At 43.5% G+C, this 16,421-nt stretch overlaps 1 protein-coding gene across 5 annotated transcripts in view; it reads right to left on the reverse strand.

The window, feature by feature from the left end:
- The window catches only part of LOC142557417 (uncharacterized), a 41,289-nt gene that overhangs the window by 1,658 nt on the left and 23,210 nt on the right, over positions 1-16,421 (reverse strand). For all 5 annotated transcript variants that reach the window (XM_075669246.1, XM_075669250.1, XM_075669248.1 and 2 more), the window contains 7 exons: positions 11,954-12,054; positions 9,793-9,960; positions 8,796-8,947; positions 7,882-8,038; positions 6,147-6,344; positions 4,637-4,708; positions 4,303-4,371 (listed from right to left, as the gene is read on the reverse strand). In XM_075669246.1, the coding sequence (XP_075525361.1) occupies positions 4,303-4,371; positions 4,637-4,708; positions 6,147-6,344; positions 7,882-8,038; positions 8,796-8,947; positions 9,793-9,960; positions 11,954-12,054 (917 nt within the window). The remainder of the gene's footprint in view (positions 1-4,302; positions 4,372-4,636; positions 4,709-6,146; positions 6,345-7,881; positions 8,039-8,795; positions 8,948-9,792; positions 9,961-11,953; positions 12,055-16,421) is intronic.

Genomic DNA, 16,421 nt, shown 5'->3' on the forward strand with positions numbered 1-16,421 from the left:
CACAGTTTCTTTTGCTTGCGAGACAATTTAGTCATTCCTAAAGAAGAGCATGCTGCTTAATATGTAGACCACACTAAAAAATTATTATGTAACACCAATTATACACGACTGACAAAAAAAGAAACCTCCATGCTAACTGTTGCACCTCAGTCCTTACTTGGCCTTTTGGTTTCTAAATAATTTGTTATAAGTATGTTACATTTACTTTTCATTACTATTACCTTATCGGTATAGCAATATTACGTGTAGCTCAAAGCAACACAGAGATATGGCTTCTGCTGTCATTAATGGCCCCAAGGCTACGCATATTTTTGTAGATGCCTTTCTGGAATAACCTGCTACGATACCCCCTAAAGTATCACACAAAATCTGCCTTTAAAAATATGGTAATTGCAGTTTAAAAGAATTTCACTTAAAAGTAATTACTTATTGCCAGTGTAAGTGCTTTACAAATGCAGAACAAACAACCCACACGTAGACTACTGATGAATCTATGGACATTGCGTATAGTAAAACTTTGTTGATTCGGACTTCACAGAGCTGAAAAACATATCCAAATTGACTGAATGTCAAATTATTGAGGGTATCCAGAAAACAATAAGTAAATGCTAGTTACTACGTCAATACACTTTTATACAGTGAATGAATGAGCGATTCCTGTTTCTATTTTGCACAAAAGCAGTGCGGAAGCTGCAATTCTTGTCATGTCGTGACTCACTCGCTCTCACAGCACGGCTGCGGCACGCACCTTCATTTGCGACATGCTTTGCACTACCGCGCGCTCATCCCGATTATTTTCTCGTCACTGAGCTGATCGCCAACAGATGGTCAGTCCATCGTGATGTAGCCAGTGCTCTTTATCCTCGACAGCTTTGCATCGAGTCAAAACGAAACTGCTGTTTTCCGGAACCACTACAGAAGAAACCATGGCCGCTATCGACGCGATCATGGAAAGCGTTTATGGAATTATGAAAGCATGAAGGCCAACACAGAGTTACGCACAGCGGTAAATGCAAAAATAAAGGTGTTAAAGGCACAAATAGGCACAAAGCGTTTCGGCGCTGCTGTCATCAACTTATGATTTCCGCTAACTGTGGCAATGTGGGCTCCACCGCTTCGTTTCGATTGGACGCTAGTGCCGTTTTTGCTCTTTTGCGTAGCAAATTTGCAGTGCTTCTTGTTCGCCAAGCTCCGAAAGTTGTCTGAATTAACCGATGTGCGACCAAATACGTCCGAATTAATGAGAGTTTGATTGCATTGAATAATGCATATGCCTGCCGGAACCGGAGGACAAGTCCGAATTATCTAATTTCTGAATTAACGAGGTTTGAATTAACGAGGTTTTACTGTATTTATAGTTGACCGTGTGGCCTGTCTAACAGATGAACATACAAACACACTGACAGCCAACAGAAGTCATTATGTTTATTTCTGATTTGTTAAAATGTCACTCAGGCAAGCAAGCAATAGAGAGTTTTAGAATAGGGGCCCCAAAAGCTTGGGGACCCAATACGCTTTGCGGGTGTTAGCGTCGGGGCATGCAGGAGTGAAGCGCTTTAGAACAGGGCTTTGCATTTGCAGATAGCATCTTGCGCTTGCTGCGCCGCTACGACATCAAACAAAATCTATTATACATAATTAAATAAAATATAGCGCTTTATGATGAGAAGAATAATTGTGACATTAGTGTTTGTGCGTTTAACAACTCGGAGGTTATCCTATTAGCAGCAAGCAATTAGTTGTGCTTAATTTTGACTAACCAACTTTATGTGCCTTTACCAGCCAAGCTAAGCCGTGTTAGGCCTACGAGCCATGAATTCGACAATAGAATTTTGTTGACGCCATGGTTGACGCAAAACTTTTGGGGCTCCAGCTAAATCATTGAAGTAGCACGCCCGACGCAAAACCTAAACGCAGTTTGTGTCTCGCGCATGCGCAATGACTTCGACGCTACTTCTTTGGGGCCCCAAACGTTTAGGGCCCCTATTTTAAAGCTCTCCAATATTGTTACGTAGTAGTTTGTACCACTATGGAAAGACGTGAAGAGGAAGATGAGGTGACGCTGACATCATTCAGTGGTACCACCCTACCCTGTGGTTTCAAGCTACACATTATTCCTGTACATATATCCCCTGTAAATATTCTTCCCCATAATATTTGGTGGAAGTGCGGGGTGAACTTGCCGCAACCTGATCTCGATCTCCACAGTGGATGACACCTCTGATCTGCTGCCATGGCTAACAGCACCTCTCCTGCTATGTGGTCAATCCACCCGGCGCCAAAGAACTTAAAGCTAATGCCTGCGTTTTTTCGATCACCGACTTCCTCGACGTCCCCGTTGAACAGCTTCGGGACCCGCCTTTATGATCCCTTATCGAGTGCCTCACCTCAGAAGAGCATGAGCGTTCCCTCCGCCTGTTCCTACTACAAGACAACACTTTATACTAGCACAACATGCAACCCGATGGCGCTGAAATGCTCCTTGTTGTTTCCCAGCATCTACGCTCTATTGTTCTCGTGCAGTTGCACATTGCACATACCGCTGGCCATTTGGTTGTCTCCCGCACTTAGAATCGCGTTTGCAGATGCTTCTTCTGGCATGGGCTACACTGCTCAGTTCGATGCTACGTCACAGCTTGCAAGCTCTGTCAACACCACAAGAAGCCTCCTTTGCTTCCCGATGGGTACCTTCAGCCGATAAACAACCCAAGTGAACCTTTTTTCGGTGTTGACTTGGACATCCTTGGTCCTTTTCCAACGTTGTCCTTGATTAACAGTGGGCCGCTGTCGCGACAAACTATGTCACACATTATGCCATTACACGAGCGCTTCCAAATAGCTGTGCAATTGATGTAGCCGACTTCCTTCTTCACGAAGTGATCGAGCACCATGGCACTCCTCATCAGCTACTCACTGATCAGAGCCTTTGCTTCCTTTCAAAAGTTGTTGGCGACCTTCTTCGCTCTTGCTCTACGTCCCACAAATTCACCATGGCTTACTAATCCCAGACAAACGGACTTACTGAATGCCTCAACCGCAAACTCACAAGCATGCTCTCCATGTACGTCTCCAATGACCACAGGGATTGGTACTGCACTTTGGCGTTTGTTACATTTGCCTATCATTCATCATGCCACGATGTTACTGGCTACTCTCCCTTTTATCTGTTCTATGGCCACAACCCGCTCCTGCCTCTGGATTCTCTGCTCCCTCTTCCAATGCCAACTCCACTACTTTCTACGCCCACGATTCTATTGTTCGCATGGCCATGGCATGTCACATTGCCCGTGATAGACTTGACGCATCTCAGACGATCCAAAAGCTCCTTCATGACTGTTGCCATCAGGATGTTAGCTTCAGCCCTGGGTCCCTTGTCCTGCTCTGGCTGCCTTTGCGTCGTGTCGGTCTGTGCCAGAAACTGCTGCCGCGCTACGTCGGGCCTTACCGGGCCTTGTGCCAAGTGACAAAACTAACATACGAGATCTCACCATTGACTCCGAATTCTTCCTCTGATCCACCAGTGACCGACATCGCACATGTTTCCCGACTGAAGCCTTATAATCCGAACACTGATTAAACGCACTAAAATGCACCGAGATGGTGCTCCCGCCGCCAGGAGTTAAGGTTACAAAGTAGTTTGTGCCGCTATAGAAAGGCATTGAGAGGAGGAGAGGAAGATGAGGTGACGCCGACATCGTTCAGTGGTATCCTGCTGCCCTTTGGTTTCAAGCTACGCATTATCCCTGAATATATATATTCCCAGTAAATATTCTTCCCTGTAATGATATCACTTGCTGACTGTTTCGGGTAATTCACATTCCGCTTGTCATGTGACAGCTGCACATTAACAACATCTCGAAGTTCCACGCCTGTGATGCAAATTAAGGGTATTTCCGGCAAGTGGCTTTTCCCCCTGCCCTTCAGCAGACGCATAGCAGACGCACATAGCAGACAAACAGCAGGCGCAAGTTCAGCAGACGCATAGTGAGCGTAGCTATGTGTGACGTATAGGCATAGCTGAAGCGATGTATTCAAACACAGCTTCCAGATGCATTCTAGTTGGCCAGCGAAGTGTGATGGTATTCTTGTGAGTAATGGGAAATTGGCCTTGGAACGATCGACTCAGAGGCAGATTTTTCCACTGAAGCGACCATAGGAGAGGGGGAGTTTACTTGCTTGCTCGCTCGACCAAAAAGCTCAAGTGAAAATAAGCCATAATAGTTATCGCTAATGGTTATACGTCCCCTTCCCGATGCGCGCATGCTCGCATGCATTGCTAATTAATAATCATTGAAAGCATACCAGAACGAAGTACCTTGGCTGCATCTCCTTGCGAGAGACCTTCATCAGCTCGCCCTCCTTCAAGAAAGTCTGCAGGTCAACAAAGAGAAAGCGGCCATGGCATGAGATAAGAAGCTGCGCACTGGACTGTGCATACTGTCAAACCTTGCTATAGCGATGTTGCATCCGACACACAAAGAGCTTCGTTATACCCGATATTAGTTTTAAAATGCTTATCTGTTACACTGTAATGGTGGTGAGACAATTTTCATTCACTTCGTTATACCGATAATTTGTTATATCTATGTTCATTATATCAAGGATTTACATACATTCATGAAGAAAATTTGCTCACCCTCCCTGGTTTCAGCACTTCGTAGCGGTTAGAGATCCTGTTTTGGAGCGACATTAGTTTGGAGAAGTTGTCCTAGAAAGAGACATAAAAGCAAATGTGATTCATAATACTGACACATATGCCCTCATAGTAAACTATCAAGAGCCTAATACAAAGCTTCCTTTCAGCGAAGCCCCAGTAAGTTTTCGTTCTAGCTTCGTACTAGTGCCAAATGGATCATGATTTCTCCCTGTCATGAAGCTCGCCACACCTTGAAAATTTCTGCAAAGCTCATTTGTCATATTATGTCTCCCTCTGCTTGGAGTTGTCTACTATTTTGGCCTTGCTCTACGATCTGCTAGCCTCCTGGTTAGCTCAGGTCAAAGAGCAAAAGCCCTAGAAAGACATTGGTTCCAGGTTCAATACCTGGACAAGGATGAATTACATTAATCTACAAATATTTATTTCTGAAAAACCTGAATGGGTTTCCTTTGTAGCTTCGTACTATTTTCAGGTGGACAACAATTTATTTTTTCATTTTGCTACATCATTTAGAACAGAAAACAGGCTGTACCACAATTTTAGTTCTACAGTCAAGAAAGCGGAAGGCTTGGGAGACCATCCAGCCTGTAAAAATTTGAACATGCAAAGATGTCGCAATGTACGAGCATTTCTTAAATCTCAACACGTAAACTCAAAGGAGCTATGGTCACAATCTAGATACTTTAGTTTCATACTGCACATTATCAAATGTGTAGTGTCCTGGAGCAGCTGCTGCCTGATGTCCACATACATGATGAAGCTTATCCTGTCTGTGCAAATAACCTGCGAGTGCAACAGATTAGACTGGTGCCATATAGGCCAAATGCCGAGCCAAATGCTGCATGCCTAACAGCCAGTATGGTCAAGAGGTACAAGCTTATCTTTCGCAAGCAGCACCAAACACCAGGTGAGCTCAAGCAGAAAGATGCAAAGTGAATAGCAGTATTGCAGCGCCTTCTCTATCAAGTTTCACATAAGTTACGCGTACAAAGAATTAATTGTAACCTACCAGCTGTGAGTCACGGTTCATTGGTGCTAAAAAGAAAAAGACAGGACCAAGGAACATGTATATAGAACAACACATGCACAGGCCACGCTTTATAGGTTAGTTTGACTTTTTTCTTTTTTCTTTGGGTAGAAGGCACGCTTTGCATTCCGATGCAGCTCTCTGAAAAGCAGAAAGGCACCCTTTGGTGTCGAGCAAGACAGCCTTCTAAATCTCTGAGTTTCAGTTAAATGTTTTAAAAGCCAATTTCTAGGGTTTAACAATGCCAAGCTGCACAATGGGCTATAATGGATATCGTAGTGATGTTCTCCAGATTCATTTCAACCACCTGGGCTTCTTTAAGATGCACCGAGAGCACAACACACAAACATTTTTCGCATTCTGCCCCAGTCAGAATGCAGCTGCCACAGGTGGGGATCAAACCCACGACCCCTTGCTTGGTAGTGGGTCAGTGAAGCGTCTTAGAGAGGGCGAAAGACTTACCCCGAGCTTCATACTTTCGTTGGCGTGCTGGGCCACTTGGGACACGATCTCGAGAGCAGCACAGGCATCGCAGTACTCGCGCGTGTCCACTTCCAGGTTCTTGACGTAGTCGGTGAGCAGAAGCCGGTACTGGGGTATCCGCTGGATCGGTTTGAGCATGTACTGCTGCAGGCTCAGCTGCCGACAGCGAGGACTTTGCTGCGAGAAGAGACGCCTCGGTAATGCACCTTCAAGATCAAAGGTGTTAAAAACATTTCACAATATTTTACAATGTCTGAAGTCTTTCAACTTGGTTTACTTTGCAACAGATTGGCAGCCTGAAAAGTTGTGCAACCTGAAAGCGTTTCACTCACGCTCAAGTGTCATACGCACACGTTGTAAATGAGTTAAAAAACTTGAACCAGCAGAATAGAGTTCAGAGGAAAATGTGAACTCCAAGTGATTCACATAAATAAAAGGCAAAAATAGGCAACTACCTGGACGGTAGCACAAGGCTACACAGGAAGCCCAAATGGGTTTCTCAAAAGGAAAGCTTCAAAATTGAAGAAAAATTTGTCCTGGTTCGGGGATCGAACCCGGGACCAACGCCTTACTGGGGCCGTCGCTCTACCATCTGAGCTAACCAGAAGGCTAGCAGATTAAAGGGAGAGCCTGAATTGATCGACAACTCTAAGCGTAGAGACCCAGAATATGGCAAATCAGTTCTGTAGAAGCCCGCAAGGTGGAAGAATATTAATGAAAGGGAAAAAAATTGGCATCCACCTAGACTGTGGCGCAAAGCTACACAGGAAACCTTTGGAGTCATCAGTAATGGCTGAACAAGAGAGTCTTCAGGCAGAAGCCAACATTTCGACAAGAAAAATACAAGTCCTCTTTTTGAAACGCTGCCTCTCTGAACTGCGGTTTCTCTTGTCTAGCCACAATCGATCACCCAAATCAGCGGAAGGAATACAATTAAAAAAGAAGAAGAAGAAGAAGGAACAACCAGAGTGTTGGACTTGCAACCGTCATACTCTGCAAGCCGGCAACACAGGATCAAGAGATTCAAACAATAAAATTGACATGATCGCTGATGTAGTAAAGCATGCAGAGGTTTAGGTGTCAGCTTGGTTTGGTATAATGTCCTCTCCTTCCTTCTGTCGTGTTTCTTCCAACTGTTCAACCAGTTTGACATTTACCGACTAGGCCACCCTCTGAACTTTCCTTGTTATCGACAACTTTCGTTTTTGGAGTGCTTCCTTACACAGCAACAACACAGTGACTAATATGCAGCTTACAGCGTTCGTGCGACAAATTGTGGCCCCACAACCTGGCATGACATGCACAGAGTGAGAGACTGCAATAGCAGTGTACACAAATATCGTAGAAGCAAAAACCAAATTAAGGTAGCAAAAAAACAAACCTGGTCTTGCAGATCTGACTTACTTAAACTAGAAAAAGAAGTTTATTCAACATAATGACAAACATAATTCAAGATAGTCATAATTTTCAACATAACAGTAAACATTCTGTTCGACCAACCCAAATCATGTCTGCTACATAATATTCAACTGTAATGCCCAATCATGTCCAGCTTCATGATGCAAAATTGGCAAGAACACTTCTGTCTTGGGAAAATACCGAACGCAGTCAGAACTTTGACCAAAGAATTTATAAATCTAGCCCATCAGTACAAGCTGGTCTAATAAGATTAGGATGAGGCTTCTGCCAATGCTCCAGTGAACCAACTACTGACCTCGAAACTGCGGACAACTTTCTGGAATTCGGGGTACTTCCGCTTGGCCTCTTCCAGAGTGGCAGTCATGGCCTCAAAGTCCTTGATGTAGGATGAGTACAGCTTGAGGAATGGACCCATCTTGATGAGTACATCTGCTACTTGCTCCTTGCCTTCCCTTTGAATAAGACAGAGGAAAGAAAAAGGCAATTTTTGTTCTCGTGGCCGATCAAGAGGAAGGTCATCAAGTGGAAGAAAATGAAAGCACCCCATTATTACATTTAAGAAGGACTGTTAGCAGCTTGTCAATGATAAGTGTAACACGGTCGCAAATACCAGGATTCACTCAATAAGGCTCTGCAGGGGAATGTCTAAGTGGCCCAATGCTCTACAATGTGAGCTTACATCTGTCATCATATATCTTCATCATCATCAGTCTACACTTCATGTCCACCACAGGATGAAGGCCTCTCTCAATGATCTCTAACTACCCCTGTCTTGCGCTCACCGATTCCAACTTGCAGATGCAAATTTCCAAATTTCATCACCCCACCTAATTTACTGCAGCCCTCGACTACACTTCTTTTTTCTTGGCACCCATTCTGTAATGCTAATAATGGTCCACTCTGCCCTATGAATTACATGGCCTACCCAGCTCCATTTATTTTTCTCTTAATGTCAACTAGAATATTGGTTATGCAGCTGAAATGTACTCACACGCCCCATGACACTTGCTTAAAAGGCTACTGAAGTGTATGGCACAGGACACAACAAAATCACAACATCAAGCTGCTATGCCACCTGAAACGCTTCACTAGGCAGGCAAGTTCATGAGGCCTCATGGTCATCTGGCACAGAACCACAGCGCATAAATGGCCATTGCCGATGCAGTACCAAGAGTAAAGCAGAAAGACGCGGGTGAAGAAAAGACCCACCAGTTGTCAACGCGCTCCTGTAGCTGCCCAAGCAACTCCTCATTTAAGTCCACCAGGTGGGGAAGGTGCTTGAGAATCTGGTCCAGAACATCATCGGGGACGATCGACGAACCACGTTCTTCACTAGCTGCTCGTACGGCTTCCCTAAAGTCCTGCAACCAAGCCCAGGTTCAGAACCATTGTATCGTAAAAATGTTAACGGTAGGTTTTGCAATAACCATCACCTAATGATACGAGCTCCAAGATTAACAATTTGTTCATCTGTTGGATTAGCAGCTGCACATAAAAGCAAAATGCGAAAGCTCCTGTGTACTTAGGTTTTAGGATGCATGCTAATGAATCCAAGGTTATAGAAATTGTAATCTGCAGTTCTTCATAATGGTATCGCTCACAGTCAGTGAAGCAGAAATTCACGGTATAGCTAGTTCATAACAGGTACGAAGCAAAGGACATAACCTTGTTTGATGTGCTGGTTTTACCAGTTGTGCAAGGATATATCCTTGTTTTTGTGTGCTGTTTTGCCCATTGCGGACAGCATACATGTTCGTTTTATATGCTGTTTTGGCCCGTTCTGTACAGCACGTATTCTTGTTTTATGCGTTTTATTTTGCCTGCCGTGTACAGGACATATACTCAGTTTATGTGCTGTGTTGGTCATTGGAAAAGGACATATTCTTGTTTTACCTTCCATTTTGCCAGTCTTCGCCAGGGCATACCAGCATACAAGAAATATGCTCTTTTACATTCTGTTTCGCCCTTCGTGGACAGGATATATCCCTACTTTTTGTGGCTTTTTTACTATTGTGGACACACCATATCCTTGTTTTACATGTGCTTTTGCCCATCACAGACACCCATCTGAAATTCTCACTTCGGTGGTTATGAGATAACCATGGTGGAGGGCTTTCAGAGATAATTCTGGCCTCTTTTTTTCTCGCTGCCGAACTGTAGCTTTGGGACAGAACACTGTCCACTGTTGTCGTGGAAAGTCAATCACCTTGTTCAGCAGGTGTAGGGCGTCGACGAAAACCTGCTCGGAGCTTGCCATCTCCCGGGCAATGTACATACACTTGCGCTTTCTCCGGTGCCGGGCGGCCTCATCCAGGGTCATGTTCCGGGTCTCTTCCCCATCGCTCTCCTCTTCCGATGAGCCCTGCCAGCTCACCTGCAGGTGTGTGAATTGAATTGCACGATGCATACCTATATATTCCTTCCATTTACAAACGTTTTATACATGTCTGTTATACAAAGGCAACAATAAATTGAAATTGAATTAAATTGAAATTCACAATGTTTTCGGTCGTGAAAGCGAGCAGCGAGAGAAAGTCTAGTCAATAGCCTTCGCAGCTCTGCCTGCTACTTGTGGAACTAAGTATGGACACTCACTGTGCTTAGCCGGTGTCGAGCCCCAGAACCTCTCGTTATCATGATAGCTGCTCAACCGCCTCAGACACAAATACCAGGATACTAGCGTGTACTAGGAGGCTCTTATGTACCAAGTGGCAACAATGTTACGCAGAGACCACAATGCCACTGTCTAGCCTCTTTCCGTTGCAGCAAGTTGCAGCCTTTGCTTCCACGCTTGGGGAACAAGAGCATTCACAAGCCAATGCAACCACAAAGAAAAAGTAAGCGAAACCCCGGTGTGACACAAAAGAAAAACAAAGAAGTTTTTCCCTCCTTCTGTCACATTTACAGGATGCATTCAATAGTAGCAATAGTAGTAGTAGTACACAGAGTTGGCAGCAGCTGTAGTAATAGCAGTAGCGGTCAACAGTAGTAGTTAGCAGTAGTAATAGTAATAGACATGGTATTTTCTGCTCGGGAGAGTAAAGCAGTTACAAAGAGGCATTATGCTCCTGCAAAGGGGGCAAAATTTGGTAACACGTGCCATGTTCGGAGCAGCTGCACAAACAGTATGTCTCAAGAGTTTTTCACAGCAAGACGGTGCATCGAAGCAGGCTATGTTCTGATGAATCAGCCCTTAATTCTTTATATGAGGTCTATATTCTGGTACAACACAACTTCTACTGACATCATGTCATGCATCACCAACACTCTCAAGTGATTGCTGGCCTTTTCAAGTGAAACATCAGCACCACACAATGTGCCAAGTTGCCAGTAAGCTTTCAATGTAACTGGCAGTGCCGAAAGTTCTTGAGAATAATTTAAAATGCTAACAAAAAAGAAAGAACCTTGCTATTGTGATAAGTAATTGGCTCCTACTGCTACATAAATGAAGGAATTGTCAACATTTAAAGATAAATGTAAAAAGAAGCAACAAAAATAGCAGCAAACCACCATATCCTGCAATCAAAACAAAGGAAATCTGAAAGTTACAGCAACACGCATTGAGGCAGACCAGTGAGCTCGGCTATATATAACCACTTAACCACTATCACCTGTACTGTACTATCACCAAAACTTGTTGTTATAGTGTTAGAGAAAATGGTATCATATTTTCAAGTGTATAAGCATCTCCTCTTTTTGATGCCCGTAATGACCAAAGCCGGGGAAGGCATCTACATGCAAAGCAAGCAAAGACTGAAAAGCTCGTGCATGCAACATGTTACTTTACAGTTACACGCACTCAATGATTGAGCAGAACAAGGTCGTTTCATTTCAAACATCACAGGCAAAATTTGGTCAGCCAGGCAAAGCACTACTCACCATCACAACACTCCTATACATAGTCATTCACACATGAAAATTCGAAATACGAAAGTTTTTGCATATCAGTGAACAATTTACCAAAAGTAACAAAAAGTTACAAAGATGACCTGATCTCAGTTATATGTGCGTGCACAGGACCGAAATTAAAAAATCTGGAAAATGATGCAACCGTCTCAACATGGCTTTTTTATTGTAATTTTGCTACAAAACAAACTGGCATATGCACGAAATGCTGCACAGGTGATTTAGATCCCACTGCCCACTCAACATCAGCGGGCAAGCAGCCAGGCTGCAAAGAAACCACGGCCCACAGCATAGCAAAGTGTTTGTTTTTGCACAGCATAAGCAAACAGCTCCAGACAACAGATAAGCAGAAAATGATTCCAGGTGGTATGCAAAGCCAGTGAATGTGAACGACTTCAATCGCAACACGCACAGACGTTCTGGAAAGTGGACAAGCTACTAGATGCAAGACAACTTCTCACCTCTGAGGCAGATGAGTGGACGCTGGGTAGATCCTTGCGAGGCATGAGCGAAGGTGAGTCCTTCTCATCCGTCAACCTCTGCTCCCTGGATTCACTTTCCGCTGCACACACAACACAACACTTAGAAGCAGACGGCTGGACGCCCCTGTCCCATAACAGATGGCACTCAAGCCTCGGCGAGATATGCCCCAACATTCAAACGGGAGCCGGTAACAGGTGGTGCATACCTCGCGCAAAAACTTAAAGACAGGGCAGACATTTGTGGAGAAATGCGAATTCAAGAATGACACAAAAAAAAATTTGCAGGTTCTGGTGAGCACAAGCCACTTACAAACACACCCGCGAATCGGGACGTGCACTTGGGACGAGGGTTTTTTTCTGTCCCCTCCCCTTCCCCCCTTCAAACGCAGGAACGACCTTGCCGGCCTACCTGACACCGTGGTCTCCAGCGGTGATAAGATAAGAAGGCCATGAATAAAGAGGCTACTGTCAGGGCGAAGATACGAGCTGCGAACTCAACGGCATCTGTTCACTTTCTCGCGGCTTTTCGGTAATCTCGTTTCAAAGGAACACTTCAGGGCTTCTCAGAGGTTGGGTTGCCATGGTTCTTATTTGAATATACATTGATTGGCAACATGCCATGCCGTGCATGCATGCAAGACTGCAATCAAAGGGCAACCAGCCGCCACGAAAAGCAGGCGTGAAAGATAAGACTACGTCCCCCATCCCAATGCTGTCGTTTATCAAAAGCAACCAAAAAGTATAAGAATGGTTCATCTTGTACTTAAGCCAAAGGAGACACTGATACAAGTCTTGCAACATAGGCTTCTTGTGATGCGCTGAAACAAGTACGCTTTCCAAAAGCAAGAATGCCGTTGCACTGAAGGTAGCATCCTTTATTTTTCAGAAAGAATAGAAAATGAAAGTGCTGCATAACTATAATTTTTGCAGCACAGTACTGCAATGTCCTACACATTCTGTGTAAGCAGAGACTCGCCTCACATAATTTGCACTTCTAAGTGAGAAAGAATTGGGGAAACTGAGAGGCTTGATTTTTAGTAAAAATCGTGTGCCCATGCTCCCAGGGCTAGGTTGTGTTACCTATCTGTATTACGTCTCGTCCCTTCTATAATGCCATAATAGCCTTTGAGGTATGTTAGCAAACAAACAAATTAATTAATTAGTTAAATGCCTATGAAAATGTGCAGAGGCAGGCAAAATAGTCATCACAACTTAATTGGCAGAGCATTGTGAGTGGCATACAGAGGTTGAAAATTCGAGTCCCCCTGTCAGCAAAGGTTGTGTTTTCTTTCATATTCATTACCTTTTTTTCTTATTAAAAAAAAAACAAATTATATCACAAATATAACTGTCATTATATATTTACTCCCAAAGTTCAAGCAAAATAAAAATGGTTAGCTCTTTCTAAGCTTTCCTTGGCTTTATTCTCCTATAGCTTCCCATGGTTATATTTACATGGTTATTACATGGTTATTACATTTACAAACATTCAGTAGCTTAAAGGGCTGCCATAAAAAGTTCTTCAAACCTCCATTGCAATGCAGATATTGAACTGCAGAATGTTGTCATGAAATGCGTGAACAATAAATACTTTGTGTGCTACAGAGTCCCCTTTGACTTTTTTTTTCAGTGACACAGGCTTCAACCAGGGCCCTGCTAAGTCCATCAAGTTAGCTTATCTCTCTTTGTCCTGACATTAATTTCATTACATGAAGATGTGTGTTGGTTCCTTTCTCTTTTCCTTTTTTTTTGCAATAATATTTTTACTTATCTTGCTTTACTATAGCCGTCCTGCCAAAAATAAAAAATTTCTTCAATCAATCAACCATTCTTGCCATTTTTCATTTTATTGTTCATTGTCACCTCTTACCCTATTGATCAGAGCTGCATGCCAGGCGTACGGCTAAGCTAGCCTCTCCAGCCCTTGATAATGCTTCTCTCTCTCTCAAACAAAAAGATATGCCTGTTTCCGGACAGCTTATCAGCGAGCCATACAGCATGACATTGGCTGAGCGTATTATTACGGCCCTCTTAATTACCAGAGCATGGCCGTGGCATATGGAACTGAATCAACTCTTAACCTTTCGGAAGTGCCTTAACTGTTTAATAACGCATCCCATAACACGTCCAAATTCACAAATTCAAAAAGATATTTTTCTTTCATTATGTCTTTCTTTATCGAAACGAAAATAAAAGAGAGACATTTTGTTACCTGTAATGGTGACAGCTACTACTTTTCCCATATAATAATAAGAAGAAGAAGAAAAATATTCTACAACAAAAATTAAGAGTCACAGGTACAAAAAATCTGGAGCAGAGTTTTACAAGGGTGTAAATGCCGCATTTCAGTGGGGGCGAAATGCAGAAACGCCCGCATCCCGTGCAATGGGGACGCGTTAAAGATCCCCCGGTGGTCAAAATCAATCCGAAGTCCCCTCATTACGGCGTGCCTCATAATCAGATTGTGGTTTTGGCATGTAAAACCACAGAATTCATAAGGGTGTAAATAAAGCCCTCGTACAGTCCTGGACCATACAGTCCTGTACCATACAGTCCTGAACCATACAGTCCTGGACCGTACAGTCCTGGACATGCTGGAACATACAAAGGCAAAAGATGAAGACGGGGGCGGTATTCGCAGGAGATCCCTTTCAGAGATAGTTTCACTACCGCAAGATTTTGCAAGGCTATGATGCTGCATGCTATGTAGTATACAGCCAATGGCGCTCTTGTCATTGTGGGAAGATAGCAAGCTTGGCACTGAACCAGAAACACTGTTGGCCGTATATGCAGCCATGTCCGGAGCCTAGTCCCTCAAAATCTTGTGAAGTGATTGCCCACGAATATTTTCCCAGGTTGCACTGCACAGTATCCCAAGTTCCAACACATACATGGATAATGAGTTCCTGCTGTCAATTTGGTTCTCACCAATGTAGGGTCCTTAGGAGACGCTAAAGCCACACTTTTACAGAGAACCCAGTTTGTACAGCAGCAACGTATAACCTTCCCTTGAAAAACAGGTGGGGGGGGGGGGGGGTATACGTTTTTCAAAGGACAATGGGAAAAAAGAAATCTAACAGCCGGGAAAACGTAACAGTGAGCAATGTCCCAAATTGCCACAGCAAAATCAGAAACAGCTTTGCGTGCATGTACAATTAAAGGACACGTACCATGTTCCGTGACAGTGGCCCCTTTCCTCTCTTTGTATGCATCATGGCATACCATGTCTGTATTACAGCAAAACTGACTTTAGGGGGCCATGACACGCTTATTGGGACCGACGATCGCATACTTCTGGCATTTCATACTTCCGAACTTGCCTCAGCACTACTAAATTTGTGTGACTGCCACATTCAAATGCAACATAACATGCGGGAACATTACAGAATGGCAACATATCAAATGGGAACATAATACATAGGAGTCAATGGGCTTTAGGTCAAGACCACAAAAATGTGACACAGCAGCCGGGAAAACACAACGTCGAGGAACATATCAACAGGGTTTCACTGTACCTATAAAATCTTCTTTATTCTAGCAAGGACCAAGATTCAGTAAGCAAGAAAACGATATAAGCACTGGACAGAATGCAGCAGTACAGAACCAGTTCCCGACAACACTTTATGCATGTGTTTACAAGCAATTGATTCATAGAATTTACTGTCCCAGGGGAATGCGGAGCGCTGTAGTAGAGTGTTTAGTGTTGTCAGTGGTCAGACACGTTGCTTGACCAATTTCACAGGTAGAAAGTGCCACTTTGGGATCCAAGTGGATCCCTCGTTCATGAAAAAAACTGGTCAAAACAGCCTTCATTAAATAACCTTCCTTGGCCCTTTAACAGAAAAGAGGGAAATAGTGCACCGAAAATTCTACTATCTTTTTTTTGTCTTCATAAAATGTGAAGCCAAGCTTGAGAACATTTAAAGCAAAATATGAAAAATTACAGAATGCCAAATCTTTTACAAATCTGCTGGTTGAGCAGGACACAGTCTGGAAGCAGGAGTCTACTACTCTTGTTAACAAGCAGAGGCGTTATGAGGCGATCCAATGCATTGGAAACTCAACAGATACGTGCAAAAAGAAAAATTAATTAGTGTACGAGGTACTTTGTTCAAGTACTTGCTTTAACTCAAGGTGTGGCAAACTGACAAGACAGTTGTGAATTCATAGTGCACAAAAAACACTGCAGTCCCCAGAATGTAGTTTAAAGCAACTAAACACAAACCATGTAGAACTAAAACTAAATATGCAGCTATAGCACCTAATGATTAGTAATCCGTGTTTGACAGACGTCTCAATAATGTCTACAAAATTGCTGAGGTGCTGGTTAGAGAGTTCGCGACTGGTTGTTTTAAAGGTTACATAACAATTGTGTGTTAACTGTTTTAAAGGTAACTGAAGAGCTGACTGTTCTGATAATATCGCATTTCAGTAAAAACAATCTGTG

Source organism: Dermacentor variabilis, chromosome 9 (genome assembly GCF_050947875.1).
Source record: "Dermacentor variabilis isolate Ectoservices chromosome 9, ASM5094787v1, whole genome shotgun sequence".
NCBI classification, from domain to species: Eukaryota; Metazoa; Arthropoda; class Arachnida; order Ixodida; family Ixodidae; genus Dermacentor; species Dermacentor variabilis.